This window comes from Jaculus jaculus, chromosome 5 (assembly GCF_020740685.1).
Source record: "Jaculus jaculus isolate mJacJac1 chromosome 5, mJacJac1.mat.Y.cur, whole genome shotgun sequence".
In the NCBI taxonomy this organism is placed as follows: Eukaryota; Metazoa; Chordata; class Mammalia; order Rodentia; family Dipodidae; genus Jaculus; species Jaculus jaculus.
The window spans coordinates 161,494,935-161,516,815 of NC_059106.1; the positions used below are offsets into that span (position 1 = coordinate 161,494,935).

A 21,881-nucleotide genomic window follows, 5' to 3' on the forward strand; every position below is an offset into this window, starting at 1 on the left:
CCACAGAGAGAGTTCTAGGTTGGCCTGGAGTGAGACTGTGTCTCAAAAAAAAAAAAAAAAGAGGGGGGGCATTTTACTTTGTTTTAAATACTTATAAAATTGATACATGTTTGGTTATAGAGAAATTTTAGAAAATATTCTAAATAGAATTATAATTACTTAATAATTTTGGATCAAGTTCATTAAGTATTTGGAAAAGTTTACATATTTTTTTCACTAAAGAGTAAAATATAGGAATTTTTTTTTCGTATACATAATTATAGTTCTCCAACCTGATATTGAAAGGTTCAAGGGTCGGGAGATGGCTCAGCAGTTAAAGACAGTTGCTTGCAAAGCATGCTGGTCTGTGTTCAGTCTAGGTTCAAATCCCCAGTACCCATGTATTCAGTTGCACAAAGTGGCACACAGATCTGAAGTGAGTGCATTTGCAGCACCAAGAGGCCCTGGCGTTACCATTCTTATCATTGCTTCCTCCCATTCTCCCTCTCTCTCACCTTCTCACAAGTAAATAAATAAATAATATGTTTTTTTAAAGTTTGGGGGCTGGAGAGATGGCTAAGTAGTCAAAGGTCCTTGTTTGCAAAGCCTCACTGCCCAGGTTTGAGTCCCTGTACCCAGGTAAAGCCAACTGCCCAAAGTAGTACATAAATCTGTAGTTCTTAGGCTGGACAAATGGCTTAGTGATTAAGGCATTTGCCTGTAAAGCCAAAGGACCCAGGCTATATTCCCCAGGACCCACGTAACCCAGATGCCCAGAGTGGCACATGTGTCTGGAGTTGATTTGCAGTGGCTGAAGGCCCTGGTGTGCCCATTTGCTCTATCTTTATCTCTCTCTCTCATAAAAAATAAATAATTTTTTAAAAATTAAAAATAAGTAAATCTGGAGTCCTTTCAGTGACAAGAGGCCCTGGTGTGCTCATATTCATTCTCATTCCTATTCATTCTCATTCTCTCTCTCTCTCTCTCTCTCTCTCTCTCTCTCTCTCTCTCTCTCTCTCTCTCAAATATATATAAGTAAAATACTTTTTAAAAAGAAAGGCTGACTAGTATTACTGTGATATCTGAAACACTGCTAAGGTGGGACATTTCAGTTCTTTGCAGTATAAGCTGCACTACCGTGAGCCTTCCTTATAAGTAAGGGTACATGTGACGATTGTCCCAAGTGGAATGCAAAGGCCTCTTTGAAGTACTCACCATCGGTGTGGCTTGTCACTTTTCAGGGAAAATAAAGAGACCACAGGTCTTTCCTAAGCCTCATATGTGTGTGTTCTTTTTTGGGGATGCTGTGTAACTACCTTCCTGTTCACCTGTCGGCATCAAGAACATATAAGGGCAAGGAAGAATCATTCTGGATTGCCTTTAAAATGTGTAAGAACTGGGGTTGGAGAAATAGCTTAGTGGTTGAGGCACTTGCCTGCAAAGCCTAACAGCCCGCGGTTTGATTCCCCAGTACCCATGTAAGCCAGATGCACAAAGCAGCACATGCATCTGGAGTTTATTTGCACTGGCTAGAGGCCCTGGCAAACAGAAAATAATAAGTAATAAAATAAATAAATAAAATGTATAAGAACTGACAAAATCCCATGTTGGTAGTACTGTGCGTCTTGTCGGGAGCGTGCTTGTCACTTTCATGAGTGCGCTCATGGATGCTGAGGTCACAGATTGGTCATACTCTGCCAGGCACGACCCTGTACTTCACAGTAAGATGGCACTACCCTTTAGTTCAGAGTAAAGTGGTCTGTCAGGCACTGCCCTTTGCTTCATCGTGAGGTGGTCTGTCAGGCACTGCCCTTTACTTCATAGTAAGGTAGAGATTCAAGTTATTGGAATGGTTTGAATGTTTCAGTCTTTCTTTTTAATTTTTTTTAATGCAAAGACAGCCATTAATATATGTAAGATGCTAAATAATGAATGGTCAAACTTTAAAATTTAAGAAAGAAATTAAAATTCTGGAGAATATTTTTCTCTCTTCCCACCACTTTAGGGGTTTTATTAGTTAATTTGTTTTTACTCTATGTTTATGTAATTTAAGATTTCCTACAGTGTCTCTAGTGGAAATTTTGTAGTATTCACAATTCTTTAAAAATTTTTGATTTTAAGTTTTTTTTTAATTATTTTTGAGAGAGAGAGACACAGTGGGTGTGCCAGGACCTTCAGCCACTGTGAACAGACTTCAGATGCATGCATCCCCTTGTGAGCATGTGTGACATTGCGCATTTGCGTCACTGTGTGTCTGGCTACATGGGACCTGGAGTTTTAAACAAGTTCTTAGGTTTTGCAGGCAAGTGCCTTAACCACTAAGCCATCTCTCCAGCCCTTTTCTTTTCTTTCTCTATTTATTTGACAGAGAAAAGGGGAGAGAAAGAGATTGAACGGGCATACCAGATGAACTCCAGACACGTGTGCCCCCTTGTGCATCTGGCTAACGTGGGTCCTGGGGAATTGAAACTGGGTCCTTTGGCTTTGCAGGCAAACACCTTAACTGCTAAGCCATCCTTCTAGCCCTTTTTTAATTATTATTATTTTTGAGAGAGAGAGCGAGAGAAAGAGGCAGAGAGAGAGAAAAATGCTTAAATATTTGTTTCTGTGTACTTTTTATGTGCTTTTATTTATTTACTTTTATTATTATTTATTTTGGGGGGGTTTTGAGATAGGGTCTGAATGTAGCCCAGGATGGCCTAGAATTCACTATGGATGTCTCAGGGTGGCCTCAAACTCATAGTGATCGTCCTACCTCTGCCTCCCAAGTGCTGAAACTAAAGGCATGCACCACCACACCCAGCCCTGCTTTTATTTTTATCTAATTCATATTTTTGTATATATTTTTTAGTGATTCTACAGCCCATCTTGACTTGGAATCTGATATACATTCATGGGAGGTGTTTCTTTCTAATGTTGCAAAAGAAATTGAGAACATAGAGGTAAGTTATAAACATTTCATAATTCTTTCAAAATCTTCATGATGGTTTTAATTTTCACGAGGCTTCTGTCATACTTAAATGATTTCTCCTTCGAATATTGATGGTAGTGTTTTATTGAACTTACTGTGGTTTTTTTTTCCATGAAATTTAATATTTCTTAAGTAATCATCTTGGGGCTGGGAGTGTTGCTTAGTGGTGTAGGGCTTCCCTAGCATGCACAAGGCCCTGAGTTCAATCTCAAGCACTAAGAAAAGAGGAGAAAGGAGAAAGAAAATAGAACTTATCTTGAACTCTGCCTTGATTAGTAAAGTTCAAAAAGCTGTATTTGCTGAGCTCTCCAGCACCCTGACTAATGAAGTCTTCTTGAACTCCTTTTCTTACAAAAAAGAATTGTCTTAACAACTTGCATTAGGGCATTTGCATTATTTTAAAATATTTTTTGTTCATTTTTTATTTATTTATTTGAGAGTGACAGACACAGAGAGAAAGACAGACAGAGGGAGAGAGAGAGAATGGGCGAGCCAGGGCTTCCAGCCACTGCAAACGAACTCCAGACGTGTGTGCCCCCTTGTGCATCTGGCTAACGTGGGACCTGGGGAACCGAGCCTCGAACCGGGGTCCTTAGGCTTCACAGGCAAGCGCTTAACCGCTAAGCCATCTCTCCAGCCCGGCATTTGCATTATATAGGGCAAAAAATGTTAATTGTAAATTGTGATTCCTTTTGGAATTTGTTTAAAAAAAAAAAAAAAAACTTCACATTTTTTTCTTCTGCCCACAGTCTCAGTTTGAAGACCAAATTAAGGCAACTAAAAATGGTTCTCGGCTCAGTGAACTTCCTAAAATACAGATTTCTGAGTTTTCATTTCCTGCCTGTAACACAGTAAGTCTATCACATCTTTCTATGATAAGGAGGGATAACCATAATTTCTTTCTTAACTGACCAAAATAGTTGGTATTGTTTTCTCCGATGGGGATGGGATAGCTTAATAACTGCCTCTGAGTTTTCATTCTCGATGCTGCTTGTTAGCCGTTACAAGCTGTGCGTTATGAACAGGCCAGCTTTTCTGCAGCAGTGCCTGAGGATGAGATTGAGACAGATTGTTGGTCTCGTGTTTCTACACTTTCTATATCATTTCTCTCCTGCATGCCGGGGCATAGTGTTGTACGTGAATTCTAACATCTAAACAGTTAACCAAGTAGCAGAAGTTGCCCTCTCTACTGTTACCGCCTGGGGTTTTACTCATTCATACAGCTTGGGGTCATCAAATACAGAGGAAGCACTGCACTACTCATTGGAGATAAGTCCTGAACATTTGCAGTAAGAATGGTTGTCCAACACTTGGGAGGCAGAGGTAGGAGGGTCACCATGAATGAGTTCAAGGCCACTCTGAGACTAATTCCAGGTCAGCCTGGGCTAGAGGTGAAACCCTGCCTCAAAACAAACAAAAAGAGTGGTTGTCAAATCTTATATTTTTATTTTAAAATGTATATCACAGTAAAAAGCATTAATTGTATGGTGTGGAGTTTAAGTGGCTGACCGTAGTGCCTTTATTGTACTGTGTATACAGTGAAGATGACCTGTGACTATAAAACTGAAGGGAATTGGGCTAGAGCAGATAAGACTGCAAGAGTTTAAAAGCCTTGATAAGAGCCATTTAGAGATGAATTTCAAGATGTTTGGGAATGCCATTGAAATCCTGGCTCCTGGAGACAGGAGGCTGCTTTGCCAGCACCTGTCTTGAGTCTTACTGGTATTGCCACAGCTTTGTATGGGGCTGCTTGCCAGCCTGGAGTACTGGCCTGGAGTATTCTCTTGGCCTCCTCTTCTTGGTCCTACTGTTAAACGTGTTAGATTACCTCCATCCAGATGCTCAGCACCTCTGTCAGCCTGGTCTTAAATATTTAGAGAGTGAGAAGTGTAGTCATCTTGATCCAAACTTCTTTGTCTCCATTGACCTGAGTAAGGAACGGGTGATTTTTTATTTGTGTGTGTGTGAGTGGGTGTACCAGCATCTCTTTCTGCTGCAAACAAATGCCAGATACATGGGCCTTTTTGTATCTGGCTTCATGTGGCTGCTAGGGAGTAAACCCATGTTGGCAGGTTCTGCAAGCAAGCACCTTTAACCACTAAGTGATCTTTTTTTAATTATTTTATTTTTTTGTGAGAGGGAGAGAGAGAGAAAAAAATTGGTGCACCAGGTCCTCTAGCCACTTCAAACAAACTCCAGACACGTGCGCAACCTTATGCATATGCATGACCTTGTGCGCATGCATCACCTTGTGTGTCTGGCTTATATGGGATCTGGGGAGTCAAACCTAGGTTCTTGGGCTTCTCAAGGACCTTAACTGCTAAGCCATCTCTCCAGCCAAAGTAATCTTTTTAGTTACACCTACGGATCACTTCTCATTTATATTTTCTAAAAATTTTTATAGCAGATAACAAAAATAAAACTCTTCAGTTCTTAATAGGATACTTTACTACTCATGTACACTTATAGTCTATGTAATTTCATAAATATTCAAAAGGTTGTTATATTCAAAAGTCCTGGGAACTCTGAGTTTTCCAGGAGCTCAAGCATTCCTAAAATCCACTTAATTTTCACTTCATTTCTCCCTTATTCATTTGCTGGGTAATGAGATGTGGGAAGGCCTGCAAAGTGTTTATGGGCTTGGAAAAAGACAGTCCTAAAACCCGCAACTACAAGAAAGAGTACGCTGAGATTTTTTTTTTTCCACAGCAAAATGGTATAGCCACATAAAGCAAGGCACTAGCTTAGTCTAGAACTGTAGGCTATCGAAGATTCCCAATTGGAAGAAATCTGTAGAAGCAGGACCAGGTGGAAGAATGGGAGGAGGAAGGCGCGGGCACGGGCACGTCGGTGCTTTGAGGGTCAAAGTGTTTACATGGATGGAACGGCAGATGGGAGACTAGACTGGAAGGGACAGAACAAGTACTGTTCTTTGAGGGACCACCACACAAGCACCTGGGATCCAGGACCAGCAGAGCCTTGTTCCTGAAGCCATATTAAGCAGTTTGAACTGGTCCACATTAAATCCACAGTTAGTGAAGAAGAGCTAGAGGGCAGCGTGGAGATGGTAAGCAGGTGGCGGGGAGAGAACAGTGGGAGGTTATAGGAGGGAAGCTGAACTAAGTTGCTCACTGGGCTGGAGCACTGTGTCGTCACATGAAGAGTCTAGGGTAGAAGAGGGAAGGGCAGGCCAAGGAAACTACTAACATTGGTCTTAAGCACATTAGGTTAGGATGCCTCGGAGTCAGTGAAGTGATACGCAGATATGGACCTCAGAACAAAATATTCTAGATAAAAATTATTGATCTGTAGTAAACACAGTCACTGGGGTGCAAGAGAGTCGAACTGACCTGGGTAAGAGGGTGACATAGGCAGCTGAGTAAGAAGTGCCGGGATTGCTGAGCCCCAGGCCCGACAGAGAGCATGGAGGGGCACATTTTGGGCAGGATGGCCAACACTGCCAGTCTTCTGTGGCTTAGTGTGGAGGAGACAGCTCTACAGAGTGTTGGGGCATTGTAGTTCTGACCAGTCAGTCACAAGTTTTGCTTGCAAAGGGGAGAGTTGTGATTAAGTGAAGGCTGAAAGAGGTCTAGTGGGCTGATACATGTTCTCATTTCCAGTTTTTCTAATTTTACAGGAAAAAAAAATTTAGCTACTTAGAAGTCACTAATCTACCTTTGTTCTAACAACTAATGATTTGTGATCAGTGATTGAAAATGAGTAAGTTATAATCAGACTTGATGTGCACTTCATGAGACATGCGCGCTCATCAGCCTCTGTCCTCAGGTAAGCCCTAAGTGATCAAGTTGCTGTGCTGTGTCCCTCACAGATTCATCCAGAGTCACCCTCGGAGTCTTCAGGCCATGAGGACCAAGAGCCTGTGACTTCCACAAGCAGCATGACAGGAGCACTTCCCAAGAATCCATGTCAACACCCTGCTGGTGATTGTCCAGAGGAGACTCCTGCACCATCACCAGGGTCACCTACCTGTCAGATGGAAGTTGCTCAGCAGTCAGAGTTCAAGAGCGTTGGCCAGGTGTCTCTGTCAGAACAAAGCCTTGAGGCTGATGAGAAACCTCTTCAGCCAGGATATGTTACTCAGTCAAGTCAGTCTCCAAAAAAGCCGTTCAGCAGTATCATTGAGCACCTATCAGTGGTATTCCCGTGTTATAGCAGGTATGAACATGTTTGTGGCTATTGAATATTTCATTGCACTGAAGGCTTCCTGGCCAGATAAAACTGTAGCCAGTTAGGGGACTAACGGTTGTTTTCCTCAGGTGAGGGGGTGGCTCTTTTTCTTAACTTCTTGCAAACATAGAACTGTGGTACTGGGCATTGAACCCAGGGCTTTGTGCATGTTCGGCAAAAGCCCTAACATTGAGCTTTACCCCAGACCTCAAATAAATGTTTTAATTTGCCAATCAAGATTGAAAACAAGAGCTGGAGATATGGCTTAGGGGTTAAGGGATTTTCTTGTAAAGCCTAAGGACCCAGGTTCTATAATCCAGTACCCATGTAAGCCAGATGTTCAAGGTGGCGCATATGTCTGGAGTTTGTTTTCAGTGGCTAGAGGCCTAGGTGCACCCATTCTCTCTATCTATCTATCTGCCTCTTTTCTCTCCAATAAATAAATATTTAAAAAAAAAAAAGATTGAAAACAAGGCACTGGAGAGGTGGCTTAGTGATCAAGGCACTTGCCTGCAAAGCCAAAGAACCCAGATTCAATTCCCCAAAACCCACATAAGCCAGATGCACAAGATAATGCATGTGCGTTTGGAGTTTGTTTGCAGGACTAGAGGCCCTAGTGTGTCCATTCTCTCTCTCTCTTTCTCTATCTACTTCTTTCTCTCTTTCTCAAATAAATAAATATTTTTTAAAAGATTGAAAACAACACTGGAGAGATAGCTAAAGTGGTTAAGGCACTTGACTGCATGGCCTGATGACCTGGGTTCAATTCCAGATGTACAAAGCGGTGCGTGCATCTGGAGGTCATTTGCAGTGGCTGAATACCCTGGCACGCCCATTCTCTCTCCCTCTCTCTCTCTCTCTCTCTCTCTCTGCTAACAAATAAAAACTATTTAAAAGAAAAAAGACTGAAAACAGTGGGCTGGAAAGATAGCAGTTAAAATTGCTTGACTGCAAAGAATAACAACTGGACCCTGGTTTGATTCCCCAGGGCTCATGTAAAGTCAGATGCACAATGTGGTGCATGCATCTGGAGTTCATTTGCAGTGGCTAAAGGCCCTGGTGTGCCCATTCTCATTCATTCTCTCTCTTTCTCTCTCCTCTCTGTCTCTCGCTGCTTGCAAATAAATAAATATATAAATATATTTTTAGCTGGGTGTGGTGGTGCACAGCTTTAATTCTAGCATTTGGGAGTGTGTATATGTATGTATGCATGTATATATATACATACATATACACACACACACATTTTTTTTAAAGATTGAAAACAGTGACCACTGGGTGACCAACCTCAGAATACATGGTAATTTACTAAAATTTTTATGAGCATTAAAACACTCCCAATACTTCTTGCTAATAGAATCAGTGTATGAACTGTAAGATGGTAGTTATGTGTCATTGGGGAAAGAATACCACATATAACAAAGAAGAAAGTAACAACTTTTACCTTGTAGACATGAAGCTTGATTCGCTAGAGGTGTGAGAGTGAAAGATGAGATAAATTCAGTAGTGAATAAAACGTGGGCACATATCACAGAGCCTGGGGAAGAGGCCGAATCAGGCTGAGTATGGCTACTGGTACATCAGTAGTGTTTCTGTAGCTCCCTGGCTCCCCCACTCCATGTTTGCTGTGGTACAAAAGAGGCAGAGGGCTGGAGAGATGGCCTAGCAGTTAAGCGCTTGCCTGTGAAGCCTAAGGACCCCGGTTCGAGGCTCGATTCCCCAGGACCCATGTTAGCCAGATGCGCAAGGGGACACACACATCTGGAGTTCATTTGCAGTGGCTGGAGGCCCAGGTGCACCCATTCTCTCCCTCCCCCTCTCCGTCTCTCTCTCTCTCTCTCTCTCTCTCTGCCTCTTTCTCTCTTTCTCTGTCTCTGTTAAATAAATAAATAAAAATAAACAAAAATAAAAATAAAAAATAAGAAGCAGAGGTGAGGATCTGGGGATAGCCACCTCAGAGGACCCTGCCATTTGAACAAGTGTGTTGTGTCTGTACACAGGCATATTTTGTCCCACTTAAGTTTGAGAAACACTGAAGGCTTTCTAAACAGCAGTTGTCATACCCATTGTAAAAATACTAAGTAGTAATTACTAGAAGGACTCAGTAACTAAAATTTCCTATATTCTTAATGAAGTTTGTTAGCTTTAAAAATCACACAGAAAGCCTGGCATGGTAGCACACACCTTTAACTCCAGCAATTGGGAGGCCACAGCAGGAGGATTGCTTTGAGTTTGAGGCCAGCCTGAGACTGCATAGTGAATTCCAGGTCAGTTTAGGCTAGAGTGAGACCCTACCTCAGAAAAAAATAATAATAATCAAACAGAGATGTATCTTTATCCTCTGAAAGCTAACAGTTGGGATGTTAGTGGTATAGTTCTCTGTTACTAATGATGTAATTCTATTGTTGTAACTGGGAAATATTCAGGCTTTGAATCTTAACTGGCTAGATGTTTTTCAAGGAAGGAAACTACAAAACCTGATTTTTCTTGAATAGATTTTCTTGACTGCAAGTCAGAATAATGGTGTACATAATTATCCAGTGACTTCCATAGAGCAATGACATGTCAAGACCACACCAAGTCTATTTTATAAAACAAGGATAGACATCCCAATGGATCCACTATCTGTGGCCCACATATGGCCCAGGATAGCTATGAAAGTGGCCCAGCACACTTTTATACACTTAAAACATTGACAAGTTTTTGGAACTAAATTGTGTGGTTCTTGAGTTGAAGTTTGTAGATGTTGCAACATAATGTAAAATAAATGTGTGTGTCTTCTTGGAACCCATGAGTCTACAAGTTGGGCACCCACTGGCAGCGATAATACCATTACTTTGGAATTCTTTTGAAATACTTTGAAAGTACTGATTTTTTTTTTTGCATTTTTTTTATTAGTTTTCTATTCAGCAAATACAGGCAGTTGGGTACCATTATTAGGCTCATCCGTGACCTACCCCCTCCCTATTGGCTCCTCCTTGTTGAGGTATATGGGTCACATATTGTGGAGTTAGTCCACAGTTATTGGTACAATAAATGCCTCTGCATATCTTGACCCAACATGTGACTCTGACATTCTTTCCACCCCCTCTTCTGCAAAATTTCCCTGAGCCATGTTGGGTTCATTTTTGGTCTGCTTCAGTGATGAGGTATTGGGGGCCTCTGAGTCTCTGGCGCTCTGATTTGGTAGGAGTTGATTTTTCTCTGTGTTGGTCTCCTTCCCCCTTGTGCTGGTATCCGATTCATCAGGAAAACAGCACCCTTGCTTGTTTCGCCAATTTTCCTTAATTTCAGCCAGGGCCCTTTTGAGGTATGATGGGCTGGCTCTCTACTTAGGATCTGCATCTATCTGAAAAAGAGAAGCAGATTCTCCAACAGAGAGTAAGTTAGCTCCAGGACAAATGAAATAACCCTTACTTTTTTTTTTACAGAGAGTTTAATAGGTGTAGGCCCTCTTGTAGCCCACGATTGTTGGTAGCTTGATATTGGAGAGAGGGCTTATGATTGGATATGATTCTGACTTGTTTCCCAGCTCCAGCTATGGCTCCTGTACCACTGAGGGGATCAGTTAGCCAAATAAAGAGCAGTTGGTTCCCCACCACGGCTGTGTGCCACTATTGTACTTGTGTGGGCATCACAACAGGTTAGTTGCTACTAAGTAGGTTAGACCATGAGTTGCTTGGAAAGATATTGGTCATTTCCCCCAGTCGCCCATGTAGCATCTTGTGGCACTAGATACGCTGACTGTCTGGGGACTGACTTTCTCCTGGCTTCCAGACATGCCATTCCATTTTACGTGTCAGCTGCAAAGGGTGTCTTCAACAATAGGGTCTTACTACTAACCTTTGGTGGGTCATCAAGTACTCTGACAGAAATCTGTCATTCTTTTAGGAAACCTTGTAGGTTTTTCTGATCAAAAGCTCATTGTGGATGATAGCCCCATGCTGGTACTGGGAGTTACAGGTCAAGGCCCACTAAGAAAATGAGGAAAAATATAACTGATACACAAGAGTTAGAGAGGAGAGGGGTGGGGGAGAGGGAGAGGGAGGGAGGGAAGATGTAGAAGATTTAGGTTAGTCTTGATCCTACCCTCCCCAGTGTCTTGTGGTTCAGGTGTTTCCTGTAAGGGCCTGGTGAAGGTTCAACCATTTGGTCTGCCTTTTAGGAAGTAGATTTTTATGGTACCATTGCCGTTTGGGTCTAGATTAGTGTTTCCCACCCCTTCGATGGCCTCCCTTCCCTCCCCGTCCATCCTAGTGTCTAGTCCATGAGATGCTTGCTGGGTATGTAAGGTGTCTTGGGTAGATTCAGGTTAGGTGCTGTAGATGAGTGAGACTATGTGGCGATTTTTTTTCTGTGATTGGGTAAGTTCACTGAGAATGATCTGTTCCAAGTTCACCCATTTTTCCTCAAATTTCTTTGTGTCATTTTTTTCTTACTGCTGTGTAGAATTCCATTGTGTAGATATACCACATCTTAGTTATCCATTCTTCTAGTGATGGACATCTGGATTGATTCCAGCTCTTAGCTATTACGAATTGAGCTGCTACAAACATGGTTGAGCAAATCTCTCTGGCCTGTGGTTTGAAGGTTTTAGGGTAGATGCCCAGTAAGGGAATAACTGGGTCTGTTGGTATCTCTATAGTCAGCTTTTTCTGGAGTCTCCATATTGCTTTCCAAAGTGGTTGTGTACCATCCTACATTCCCACCCGCAGTGGATGAGTGTTCCTACTTCTCCACATCCTCACCAGCATTTATTTTCGTTTGATTTTTTGATGTTTGCTATCCTTATTGGGGTAAGGTGGAATCTCATAGTTGTTTTAATTTGCATTTCTCTGATGATTAGGGATGATGAACATTTTCTTAAGTGTGTGTTTGCCATTTGTGTTTCTTCCTCTGTGAACTGCCTGTTCAGCTCTTTACCCCATTTTGTGAGTGGGGTGTTTGACTTTTTACTGTTTAGATTTTTGAGTTCTTTGAAGATTCTAGAGATTAGGCCTCTTGTCAGTTGAATAACCTGCAAATATTTTCTCCCATTCTGTGGGTAATCTATTGGCTTTATTTATTGTATGCTTGTCTGTAAAGAAACTCTTCAGCTTCATGTGATCCCATTGGTTGAGTGACTGTTTAAGATCATGAGCTCCTGGGGTTTTGCTCAGGAAGTCTTTTTCCATTCCTATATCATGGAAAGTTCTTTCTAAATTTTCTTCTAGTAGTATTTGAGTTTCTGGTCTTATATTGAGATCTTTGACCCATTTGGATTTGACTATAGTGCATGGTGAAATGTGTGGGTCAAGTTTCAGTTTCCTGCATGTGGTTATCCAGTTTGTCCAGCACCATTTGTTGAAAATCTGTCAATGTAATACACCACATAAACAAGATTAAGCATAAAAACCACGTGATCATTTCGATAGATGCAAAAAAGGCCTTTGACAAGATACAACATCACTTCGTGATCAAAACATTGGAGAGAATTGGCATGGTTGGTTCATATCTTAACATTATAAAGGCAATATACAAAGCTCCGAAGACCCAAATAATACTTAATGGAGAGAGGCTGGAGGAATTCCCATTAAGATCAGGAACAAGACAGGGTTGTCCACTCTCACCTCTGCTCTTCAATATAGTACTGGAAGTCCTAGCTCAAGCAATAAGACAGGAGAAGAAAATAAAAGGGATACAATTTGGAAAGGAAGAAGTTAGTTAGCTCTGTTCACTGATGACACGATTGTATATGTAAGAGACCTGAGAAACTCCATCCCAAAACTCCTGAAGGTGATTAACTCCTATAGCAAAGTAGCAGGATACAAAATCAGTGCACAAAAATCAGTAGCATTTCTATATGCAAATGACAAAGATACAGAGAAAGAAATAAGGGACATAGTCCCATTTTCAATAGCAGCAAAAAAAATAAAATACCTTGGAATAGCATTAACCAAGGAAGTGAAAGATCTATACAATGAAAACATAAAAACACTCAAAAAAGAAATTGAGGAGGACTTGAGAAAAGGGAAAGACCTCCCATGCTCCTGGATAGGCAGAATTAACATTGTGAAGATGACAATCCTACCAAAGGCAATATATAGATTTAATGCAATTCCAATTAATATCCCTACAGTGTTCTTCACAGAGTTAGAAAAAATGATCTCAAATTTCATATGGAAAGGCAGAAGGCCTCGCATATCCAAACATATCCTCAGCAAAAGAAATACCTCTGGTGGCATCACCATACCTGATCTAAAGCTATATTACAAAGCCATAGTAATAAAAACAGCATGTTACTGGCATAAAAACAGGAGTATAGACCAATGGAATAGACTTGAGGACAAAGGCCCGAACAATATAGGCTGGAAAAAAGAAAGTACTGATTTTTTGTTGTTGTTCTGTTTTTTGTTTTTCAAGGTAAGGTCTTGCTCTAGCTCAGGCTGACCTGGAATTCACTATGTAGTCTCAGGGTGGCCTTGAACTCACAGCAATCCTCCTACCTCTGCCTCTCAAGCGCTGGGATTAAAGGCCTGCACCACCATGCCCAGCTTGAAATTTTCGTAACTACTTAGAAAGTATGGCTCTCCCATAAGAGAGTTCCTTGTGCATGTATAGTCATCACCACTGACCTCCTGTGGTCTGCAGATTACTTTTTGATGTTTTTGTTTTCTTTGGTTGGCTTTTGGGTTACTGTTGGCACAAAGTATTCCTTAACAGTGGGAAGCTTGACTTGCTGTTATGATTTCTCACTCTCCTTTCCCTTTCAGTGCCGAGTTAGCTGTTTTTATTAAAAAAGCTCGAAGCAAAAACAAGAATTCCTTCTCGGGATTAAGTATTGATGAAATTGTGGAAAGAGTGGCAGAACACATTGTAGATGAACAGAAACAGAAAAAGGTATTTCATTCTTACATAATACAATGCATAAAATGTGAGAATGTTTTAAAAGCTTCAAACCCTAGTGTAGAGAACAGTTTACTAGACAGAAGGTGGCAACGCTGTCACTACACTTTGCTTTCCTCTGCCCCTCCCCCTGCCATCTCTTAGCCTAACCCAGGAAAAGACAGGAGAACACCTGAGGCCCGCTCTGCTGCTCCTGTGACCAAGTCCTCCCAGAGCCCGTCTTCAGTGACTGCTGGACCGTCATCCAAAACCAAAGGACAGAAAACGGATGACGTCTCTGTGAGTAGTTACATGCATAACACTACGTATATGACTGGGCTGAAGAGATGGCACTTGCCTACAAAGCCTGAAGCCCCAGCTTCATTTTCCCAGGACCCACATTAGCCAGGTGCACAAAGTGGCACATGCATCTGGAGTTTGTTTGCAGCAGCTGGAGGCCCTGGCGCACCCATTTTCTCCCCCATCTCTCAGTCTCTGTCTCTCTCCCTCCTGTCTCTCCCTGCTTGATTAATAAATAAACTGTATAACTAGTTTTGCTTTTCAATGAAGAACAAGAAGAAATCCCTTGATTTCTAGCCCATGAGTTACTTCCTTACATTTCACTAACTGATTAACGATTTGATCCTAAAATTAGGAACCAAATTCTGCTGTATTTGAACACCTCCAACTCACATGGCAGTGAATGGCTCTGACAGAAACCTAGGACCCAGCACAGGGCGCAGCCCCTGCAAACAGGTGGCCATAGGGTCTTTCCTCTCCTGCCCTCATGCCGCTGCAGATGGCTAAATGTTTTGATTTCTCACATCAAGTGTGTCATTTGGACTAGCTGGGGAAAATGACTTTTGAATAATTTTAATTCTTTGTAGCCAGGGACTTTGGCATTACTGATGGACTAGGTTGTGTCACTCAGCACTGCTGTGAGCCTGGCAGAAGTCTGCTGCTCTGGCTGCTGCTGACTCGGTGACAGCGTGGAATGAACGATCAGCAGCGTGTTCGGGAAAGAGCAGCGTTGCTTTGCCTCTTCCCTGCACTGCTGGGAGGGGTTCACTGAAATGGGCTCAATGTGCCTGAAACTTGACATGCTGGTTTAAGTCACTTGTTTTCCTTTTACATAGTTAAGAATTTAGGGCTGGAGAGATGGCTTATCAGTTAAGACACTTGCCTTAGGATCCAAGTTTGAGTCCCCAGGACCCACGTAAGCCAGATGCGTGAAGTGGCGTATGCATCTGGAGTTTGTTTGCAGAGACTAGAAGACCTGGTGTGCCCATTCTCCCCTTCCTCCCCCACTTTCTCTCCTTCTCTCTGTCTATCCCTTTCTCAAATAAATATATTAAAAAAATATTTTTTAAAAAAAGAATTTATAGAGAGCATTTTTAAAAATACTGTTATAGCTGGGCGTGGTGGCGCATGTCTTTAATCCCAGCACTCGGGAGGCAGAGGTAGGAGGATCGCCATGATTTCAAGGTCACTCTGAGACTACAGAGTTAATTGCCTAGACCAGAGTGAGACCCTACCTTGAAAAACCAAAAAAAATAAAATACTGTTATATATATGAACTGAATTGGTAAGGCTTTATAATTGTTAATATTTCATAATAAGAAAATCAAGGCAGAAATATTTGTGAGTTGAAGGTAAAGACGTAGCTTAGAGCTAGCTCTCTGACACAGCATGAGTCCCATCACATGACTGCCAGTTCTAGAGATTACAAGGGGGACACATGGTGAATAGAGAGGTCATCACCATCTCTTTGGCTCAGGCTGGGTCTCTAGATAGAATTCTAGTATAGAGCACATTTCCTCAATTTCCTAGCCATGATACCAGAGTTCAGAAGGCATGAAAAGAGCTTCAGGGCTCATGACAATCTCAGCAGGGTGTCAGCAGTACAAGATCACATTGTGTTAGCATGTTAACATGAGCCAGCATTGAGTTTTTGGGGCAACTTATTCTTATTCCTCTTGTACATTTTTAGGGTTCTATTACCCTTTTTTTCCTACTCTACACACATTCCACTCCCAGAGAGTCACATGCCCACCCATCCCCTCATGCCAGTGAGAGAGAGTGGACATATAGGGCATTCTTGCAAGACCCGATTGAAGTCTCATCCTCCCCCATGGGATCCCCAATGGGTCACATGTTCTGTGATTGATCCTCCAGCCTGCGAGTATGTGTGAGTGATGAGCCTCACCCCAAAGTGGAGAAAGTTCTTAAGGAGAGAGATCTCTTTCTGTTTCGTAGCTGAGGGTTATAATTTAAACGTAGAGCTGAAGCTAGGGGATGCCTTAGCAGTTACAAGCACGTGCATAAAAAGGTGTAGGCCCTCGTTCAAATCCCAGCACCTACGCAGATCTAGATACACAACACCATGCGTGTCTGCAGTTTGCAGTGGCAGGAGGCCACAGCATGCCCATTAATAGATTCATTCATATTCTGTCTCCCCCACACACACACACACAAATAAATACAATTTTTTAGAAATGTAAAGCTGGCCAAGCATGGACACCTTTCTTTAATCCCAGCACTCGGAAGGCAGTGGTAGGAAGATCACTGTCAGTTTGAGGCCAGCCTAGGGCTGTAGAGTGAGTTCCAGGTCAGCCCAGAGTTCAGTGAGACTCTGCCTTGAAAAAGAAAATACAATGCAAGGCTGATTTATTTACAACAGAAAATGCAAACAAAAAGGACATTTGACAAACCCTAAAGCTGGGTATGGCAGCACACACACTTTTAATCCCGTCTACTTGGGAAGCAGAGGCACCATTGCAAATTTGAGGCTAGTCTGGGTTCCTGTGACCTTTAATTTACTTTGTAGTCTCAGGGTGGCCTCGAACTCATGGCAGTCCTCCAAACTCTGCCTACCAAGTGCTGGAATTAAAAGTGTGTGCCACCATGCCCAGCTGTTATTTACTTTTTAAACTTTCCTGGATATGTGGGTTCAGTTAGTCAAAACTTCTTTAGTCTTAGATCCTTGGTTGGGGGCAGAGGGAGGCATTTCTGTCTTGTATTTTCTTAGAAATATGCCATGCCCATGTTTGCAGTAGGAAACCACTGCGGTAGCTGGAGAGCCCTTGGGCTTCCAGGGGGTAGATGCTTCCATTCCTTGACTCCTGAGTCACGGACATTCGAGCAGCATGAGCCTCACTAGTACACCTGCCCCATTCAGTCTGGGCCCTTGGGAAAGATAGCAAAGCCCCACCCAGGAGCACAGGGCCTGCATGAGAGCTGCCTGCATTTGTTCAGCTGCTCGGGACCACTTACAGGTCAGCCTGGGGCCGGTTCCTACCTGGTGCTAAAGCTCACATTCACTAGACTCATCTGCCCCCGAGGGTCAAGAGTAGATGTTAGTGGGATCAGCAGAGGTCTCAGTGGATAATTCTTCCCACACGAGCATGAGACCTGAGTTTGGATCCCTAGCACCCAAGTTACTGCTAGGTGGGTATGGCAGCCTGCCTGTAACCCCAGTACTTGGGGCTCCCAGGGCAAGTTGACTAACTCAACTAGCCAGAGCAGCAAGTTCAAGTGAAAGGCCCCGCTCGGTAAACAGAAGTGCTCGAGGTAGACAGGACCTGACACCAACCTTTGGCCTGCGTACACATGTGATACATATAAGTGAGTGCTCACATGCCTGCACGTACAAAAGGAAGAAGTTAGGGGTACATGGGGGGTGGGTTAGTGCTGCTGAGTTGCAGAATTCTGCCTCTTGGCCGAGGTGCCATTTGGGATCTGTATCAAATAGAGGACACTGTTCACCAAACTGAGATGTGGGAAGCCAGAACCCTTCTGTTCACCTCCATTTCCAGCACTGCGGACAGTCCCTGACCATGTTGGCTGGGTCGGCCATCAGTTTGTTTTGTCTTGATTTGTACACGTAAACCATGTGCAGAGAAACTTCAGAAAACAGTAAAGAAAACAATGAACCTGATAACATTTTACATGTTTTACCAGATTATTTTCTAGGCACTTCTGTAGATACACATTCTCTTAATTCTTTTAAAACGCATATGGGGCCGGGCATGGTGGCGCATGCCTTTAATCCCAGCACTTGGGAGGCAGAGGTAGGATGATCACCATGAGTTCAAGGCCACCCTGAGACTCCATAGTGAATTCCAGGTCAGCCTGGGCTAGAGTGAGACCTTGCCTCAAAAAAAAAAAAAAAAAAAGCCAGGTGTGGTGGCACACACCTTTAATCCCAGCACTCAGAAGGCAGAGGTAGGAGGATTGCCATGAGTTCGAGGCCACCCTGAGACTCCTTAGTGAATTCCAGGTCATTCTGGACCACAGTGACACCTTACCTCAAAAAAACAAAAACATAAGTATATGGGGGGTCTGGAGAGATGGCTTAGTCATTAAGGAACTTGCCTGAAAAGCCTAAGCACCCATGTGCAGCTCCCCAGATCCCATGTAAGCCAGACACACAATGTAACACATGCATAATAAGGTCACACGTGGCACGAAGTGGCACACGCATCCAGAGTTTGATTGCAGCGGCTGGAGGCCCTGATGTGCCCATTATCTCCCCCCCCACACACACACACACAAAGTATATATGGTAAATAGTCTCTTGTCACCTGTGTTTACTCAGTGATCTGCTGTGACCAACTCTCCATGTCCGGGATTATGAGCATCCATTGTTCTCATTGACCACACACTAGCCTGTTGTGTGAATGTGTCATAATTCAAGGCCCTGGCTGTTAGATGGAGAATTAATTTCTATTATCAAGCTAACACCCCACTTTAAGTATAGGAAGGGATAGGCATGTATAGTAATTTATCTGGGAATGTGCTAACCTGAGATAAACCTTTTTCCTCTGAGAAAATTAGAACTTCAAATTATACTTTTTTCTTTGTATTTTTTGTGCTTTTTCTAAGAAGCTGTTTAAAAAGAAGCTTGTTTGCAGTCTGTTCAGCAATAACTAGAAATGTTTTGCTACGTTTTGTGGCAGAAACATTTGAAGGCTACTCATGTATGAGCCATGAACTTGTGTCATGAAAAGAAATGTTGTTTACTATTTAAATGTGCTTGCTTTCACAGGCACCTGATGCAAGCTCCTGCGAAATATGCCATGAGGTGTTCAAATCAAAAAACATGCGTGTGCTGAAATGTGGGCACAAGTTTCACAAGGGGGTGAGCACTGTCTTTGGCTGTCCTTATCTCGTGCAGTGGTGTTTGGTACTACCAAACATTTTAAGATAGGAATTTTGTTCCCTAGGCATCAGTTTTGTGCTTCCTAAACCACTTTCTTTATAAACTATATGCCAGCATTCTAGCCCTTTAGACAGGTGCTCTGGGGCTGGGGGACTCACAACATGGGAAGAGCACAGTTGACCTCATTAGCTGCATTGGTGCTGACATTGAAATTAATACTAATTCCTTGCAAAGCTGATTCCTTACATGACTGAATGAAGTTTGTCTGCTTAATATACATATAATATTGGTTTAACATTTTAAAGGAGAAATGCTGAATCTAGTTCTTCCCTTGTACCTGTTACTGGGAGACTGATTGGTACCCTCCCAGGATTTGTGTGAACTGCCTGGCTGTTGCAGGTACTGTGAACATTCAACCTGCACTCCCACCACTGGGTTGTGCCCGACAGATCTTTGCATTAGTTCATTTATGCTTGCAAAAAAAGGATAAATAGAGTACTCACTAGAAGGAATTGAAAAGCTTGCAGATTACCTCCTGCATAGTTTGTCTACCTCAGGTATGGAGTCACTTGCCTGGGCTCTCCAACGTTCCATGCATACCCAGGCAGGGGCCACAGGGAACACAGGACACAGGCTGGTGGGTCACCTGAGAGCCATGAGCCAAGAACTGGGTGACAGGTTGAAACCTATCACCTGACCTTTGCAGGTCAGAGCAGCTGAAGAGCTGAGACTGAGGCCAGGGTGGAGAGGAGAACATGGCCGTCCCTGAGGTCAGAGGAGAGGCCTAGAGTCCTCGTGGATCTGATTTGGCAGCAAGATTCTTTCTTTTCCTGGAGTTTCATCCATACTCCTAACCTGAGCACACATTGGTCTTCCTGAGTATGGGACAGCGCCAGGCCCCAGGAGGCTTGGAGTGGCACTGGCTGTACCCGCCCGAGTCAGTGGTTCAGGCAAACCACTGGCCCACATGACCCTGGCTGATTTTGCTTCTTCCTTTTCAGTGCTTTAAGCAGTGGCTCAAAGGGCAGAGCACTTGCCCCACCTGTGGTACTGACGACCTCACCGAGGAGTAGCCAGCGCCCGCGAAGGACAGCGCCAGCCTGCTGCTGCAGATAGCCTCTTCCCTGGTGCCGGTCCTGTGTGTGCGGAACTGGAACTCCAGCCGTGTCCTCATGTTGGTGTAAAAAAGCAACCGTTCGAAAACTCTTGCACCATGCCACACAGCCAGTAAATGAAGTCTTTACTGCCGTCCCTGTCACGTTCTGTATCAAGTAGTCAGTCTCCCCACTCGGGCTAAGCAGGCCTAAGCTAGCCAAGGAGCAGCTTGTCAGTGACGTGTCAGCACGTTCTGAGGCCACCGGGGCTGGAGGAGGAGCTCTGCCGAGGGGTGGCTCCTTCTGGAAGGAATGTGAGCCAAGCAGGTCAGGTACCGCACGCTCCCCCTTTCTGTTTGGAAAGTTTTTTCTAGCAGCTCTGCAAGAGACATGACACTGACCTTTATAAACTTTTTATATAGTATTCTTGAAAATATTCCTCAAAGATTTCAGATTTTAAAAGTGGGCTTATGTAAGTCACATTTTAATAATTTGTATTGTTGAAATATTGGCTGATACAGACCAAGTAAGACCCCCATGTCCTTTTGGTTTTTCTCTCTTTTTTCTCCCCAGTACTGGGGATTGAGCCCAGGGCCTCATGCGCGCTAGAGAAGTGTTCTGCCGCTGAGTTACATCTCCGGCCTTCGTGGAGTTTTAAAGCGATTGAATAGAGATAGGATCCGAGTATTGGCATCAACAAGAATACTTTACCTATAAAACCGAGGCTATTCATACTAAGCCCACATTCGGACCTTACTCTAAGAATACTCTGCTGCTGTCATGAGTCAGTCACCAAATGTGTGGCGATCTTCATCGAGGGCAGCACCTTAACGTGGCGCTGGGTAGAGCTGCTTGACGTCATTCTCCGTCCCACCACCAAAGAGAGATCTGTGAATCAGACAATCTGAGGTGTCCATGTGACAGTTGTTCTGTGTCTGACATTTGTATAAAGTAATGCATGCGGTCTTGTGTTGTAGCCTGAGAACAAAACTGTAACTGCATTAGAAACTTTAAAATTTAGATATATTTTAGTGACCTATAGATAGTGGTAAACACAGAAATGTGAATCCTGGTTACATTCCATTAGTGTCAAACATGAAGGAACAAAAAATGTTTTCCAGTGTGTTCTGTGTTCCACTGGAAATGGAATCACAAGTACATTAGCAGATATGGTCACCTTTTCTACCTGTGTCCCCTGCGAGTTGTGATGAATTAGTGACTTAGTCTATAGCAGCTCATTCCTAATTCTGAAGTACCCCTTGTGGTGGCTCCGGAAGCAGTCCTCTACCCCAGCTGTGGACTGCACATCGTATACAAAGAACAGCTGACGGAAGAAGGTGTCCTGTGCTTAACCTCAGAGCCTGTAAACATGCCTTATATTTGTCCAGTAACTGTCAGTAAAAAGCATTCTAAAAGACTAGATGTGTACTGTCGTTCTTTTTTCCAGGTAATCTGAAAAGTCACTCTGCTTTAAAACCCAGGGCTGCTTTCTGTGCTGGGCTAATGTTGGGAACGTCTGAGAAGTCTTGACTATCCATCCTAAGACATTGTACAGCCTACAGTAAAACCTCCCTTTCACAACACCGTTGACCTTTGTGAATGGAATAATTACACAGAGATGACA

At 43.1% G+C, this 21,881-nt stretch overlaps 1 protein-coding gene across 6 annotated transcripts in view; it reads left to right on the top strand.

Annotated features, from left to right (window-relative positions):
• The window catches only part of Ttc3 (tetratricopeptide repeat domain 3), a 129,516-nt gene extending 107,842 nt beyond the window's left edge, over window positions 1-21,674 (top strand). For all 6 annotated transcript variants that reach the window (XM_045149858.1, XM_045149854.1, XM_045149856.1 and 3 more), the window contains 7 exons: window positions 2,831-2,921; window positions 3,700-3,801; window positions 6,780-7,126; window positions 13,891-14,017; window positions 14,168-14,302; window positions 19,050-19,142; window positions 20,165-21,674. In XM_045149858.1, the coding sequence (XP_045005793.1) occupies window positions 2,831-2,921; window positions 3,700-3,801; window positions 6,780-7,126; window positions 13,891-14,017; window positions 14,168-14,302; window positions 19,050-19,142; window positions 20,165-20,236 (967 nt within the window). In that variant the 3' untranslated portion in view covers window positions 20,237-21,674. The remainder of the gene's footprint in view (window positions 1-2,830; window positions 2,922-3,699; window positions 3,802-6,779; window positions 7,127-13,890; window positions 14,018-14,167; window positions 14,303-19,049; window positions 19,143-20,164) is intronic.
• Window positions 21,675-21,881: the final 207 nt, after the last annotated feature.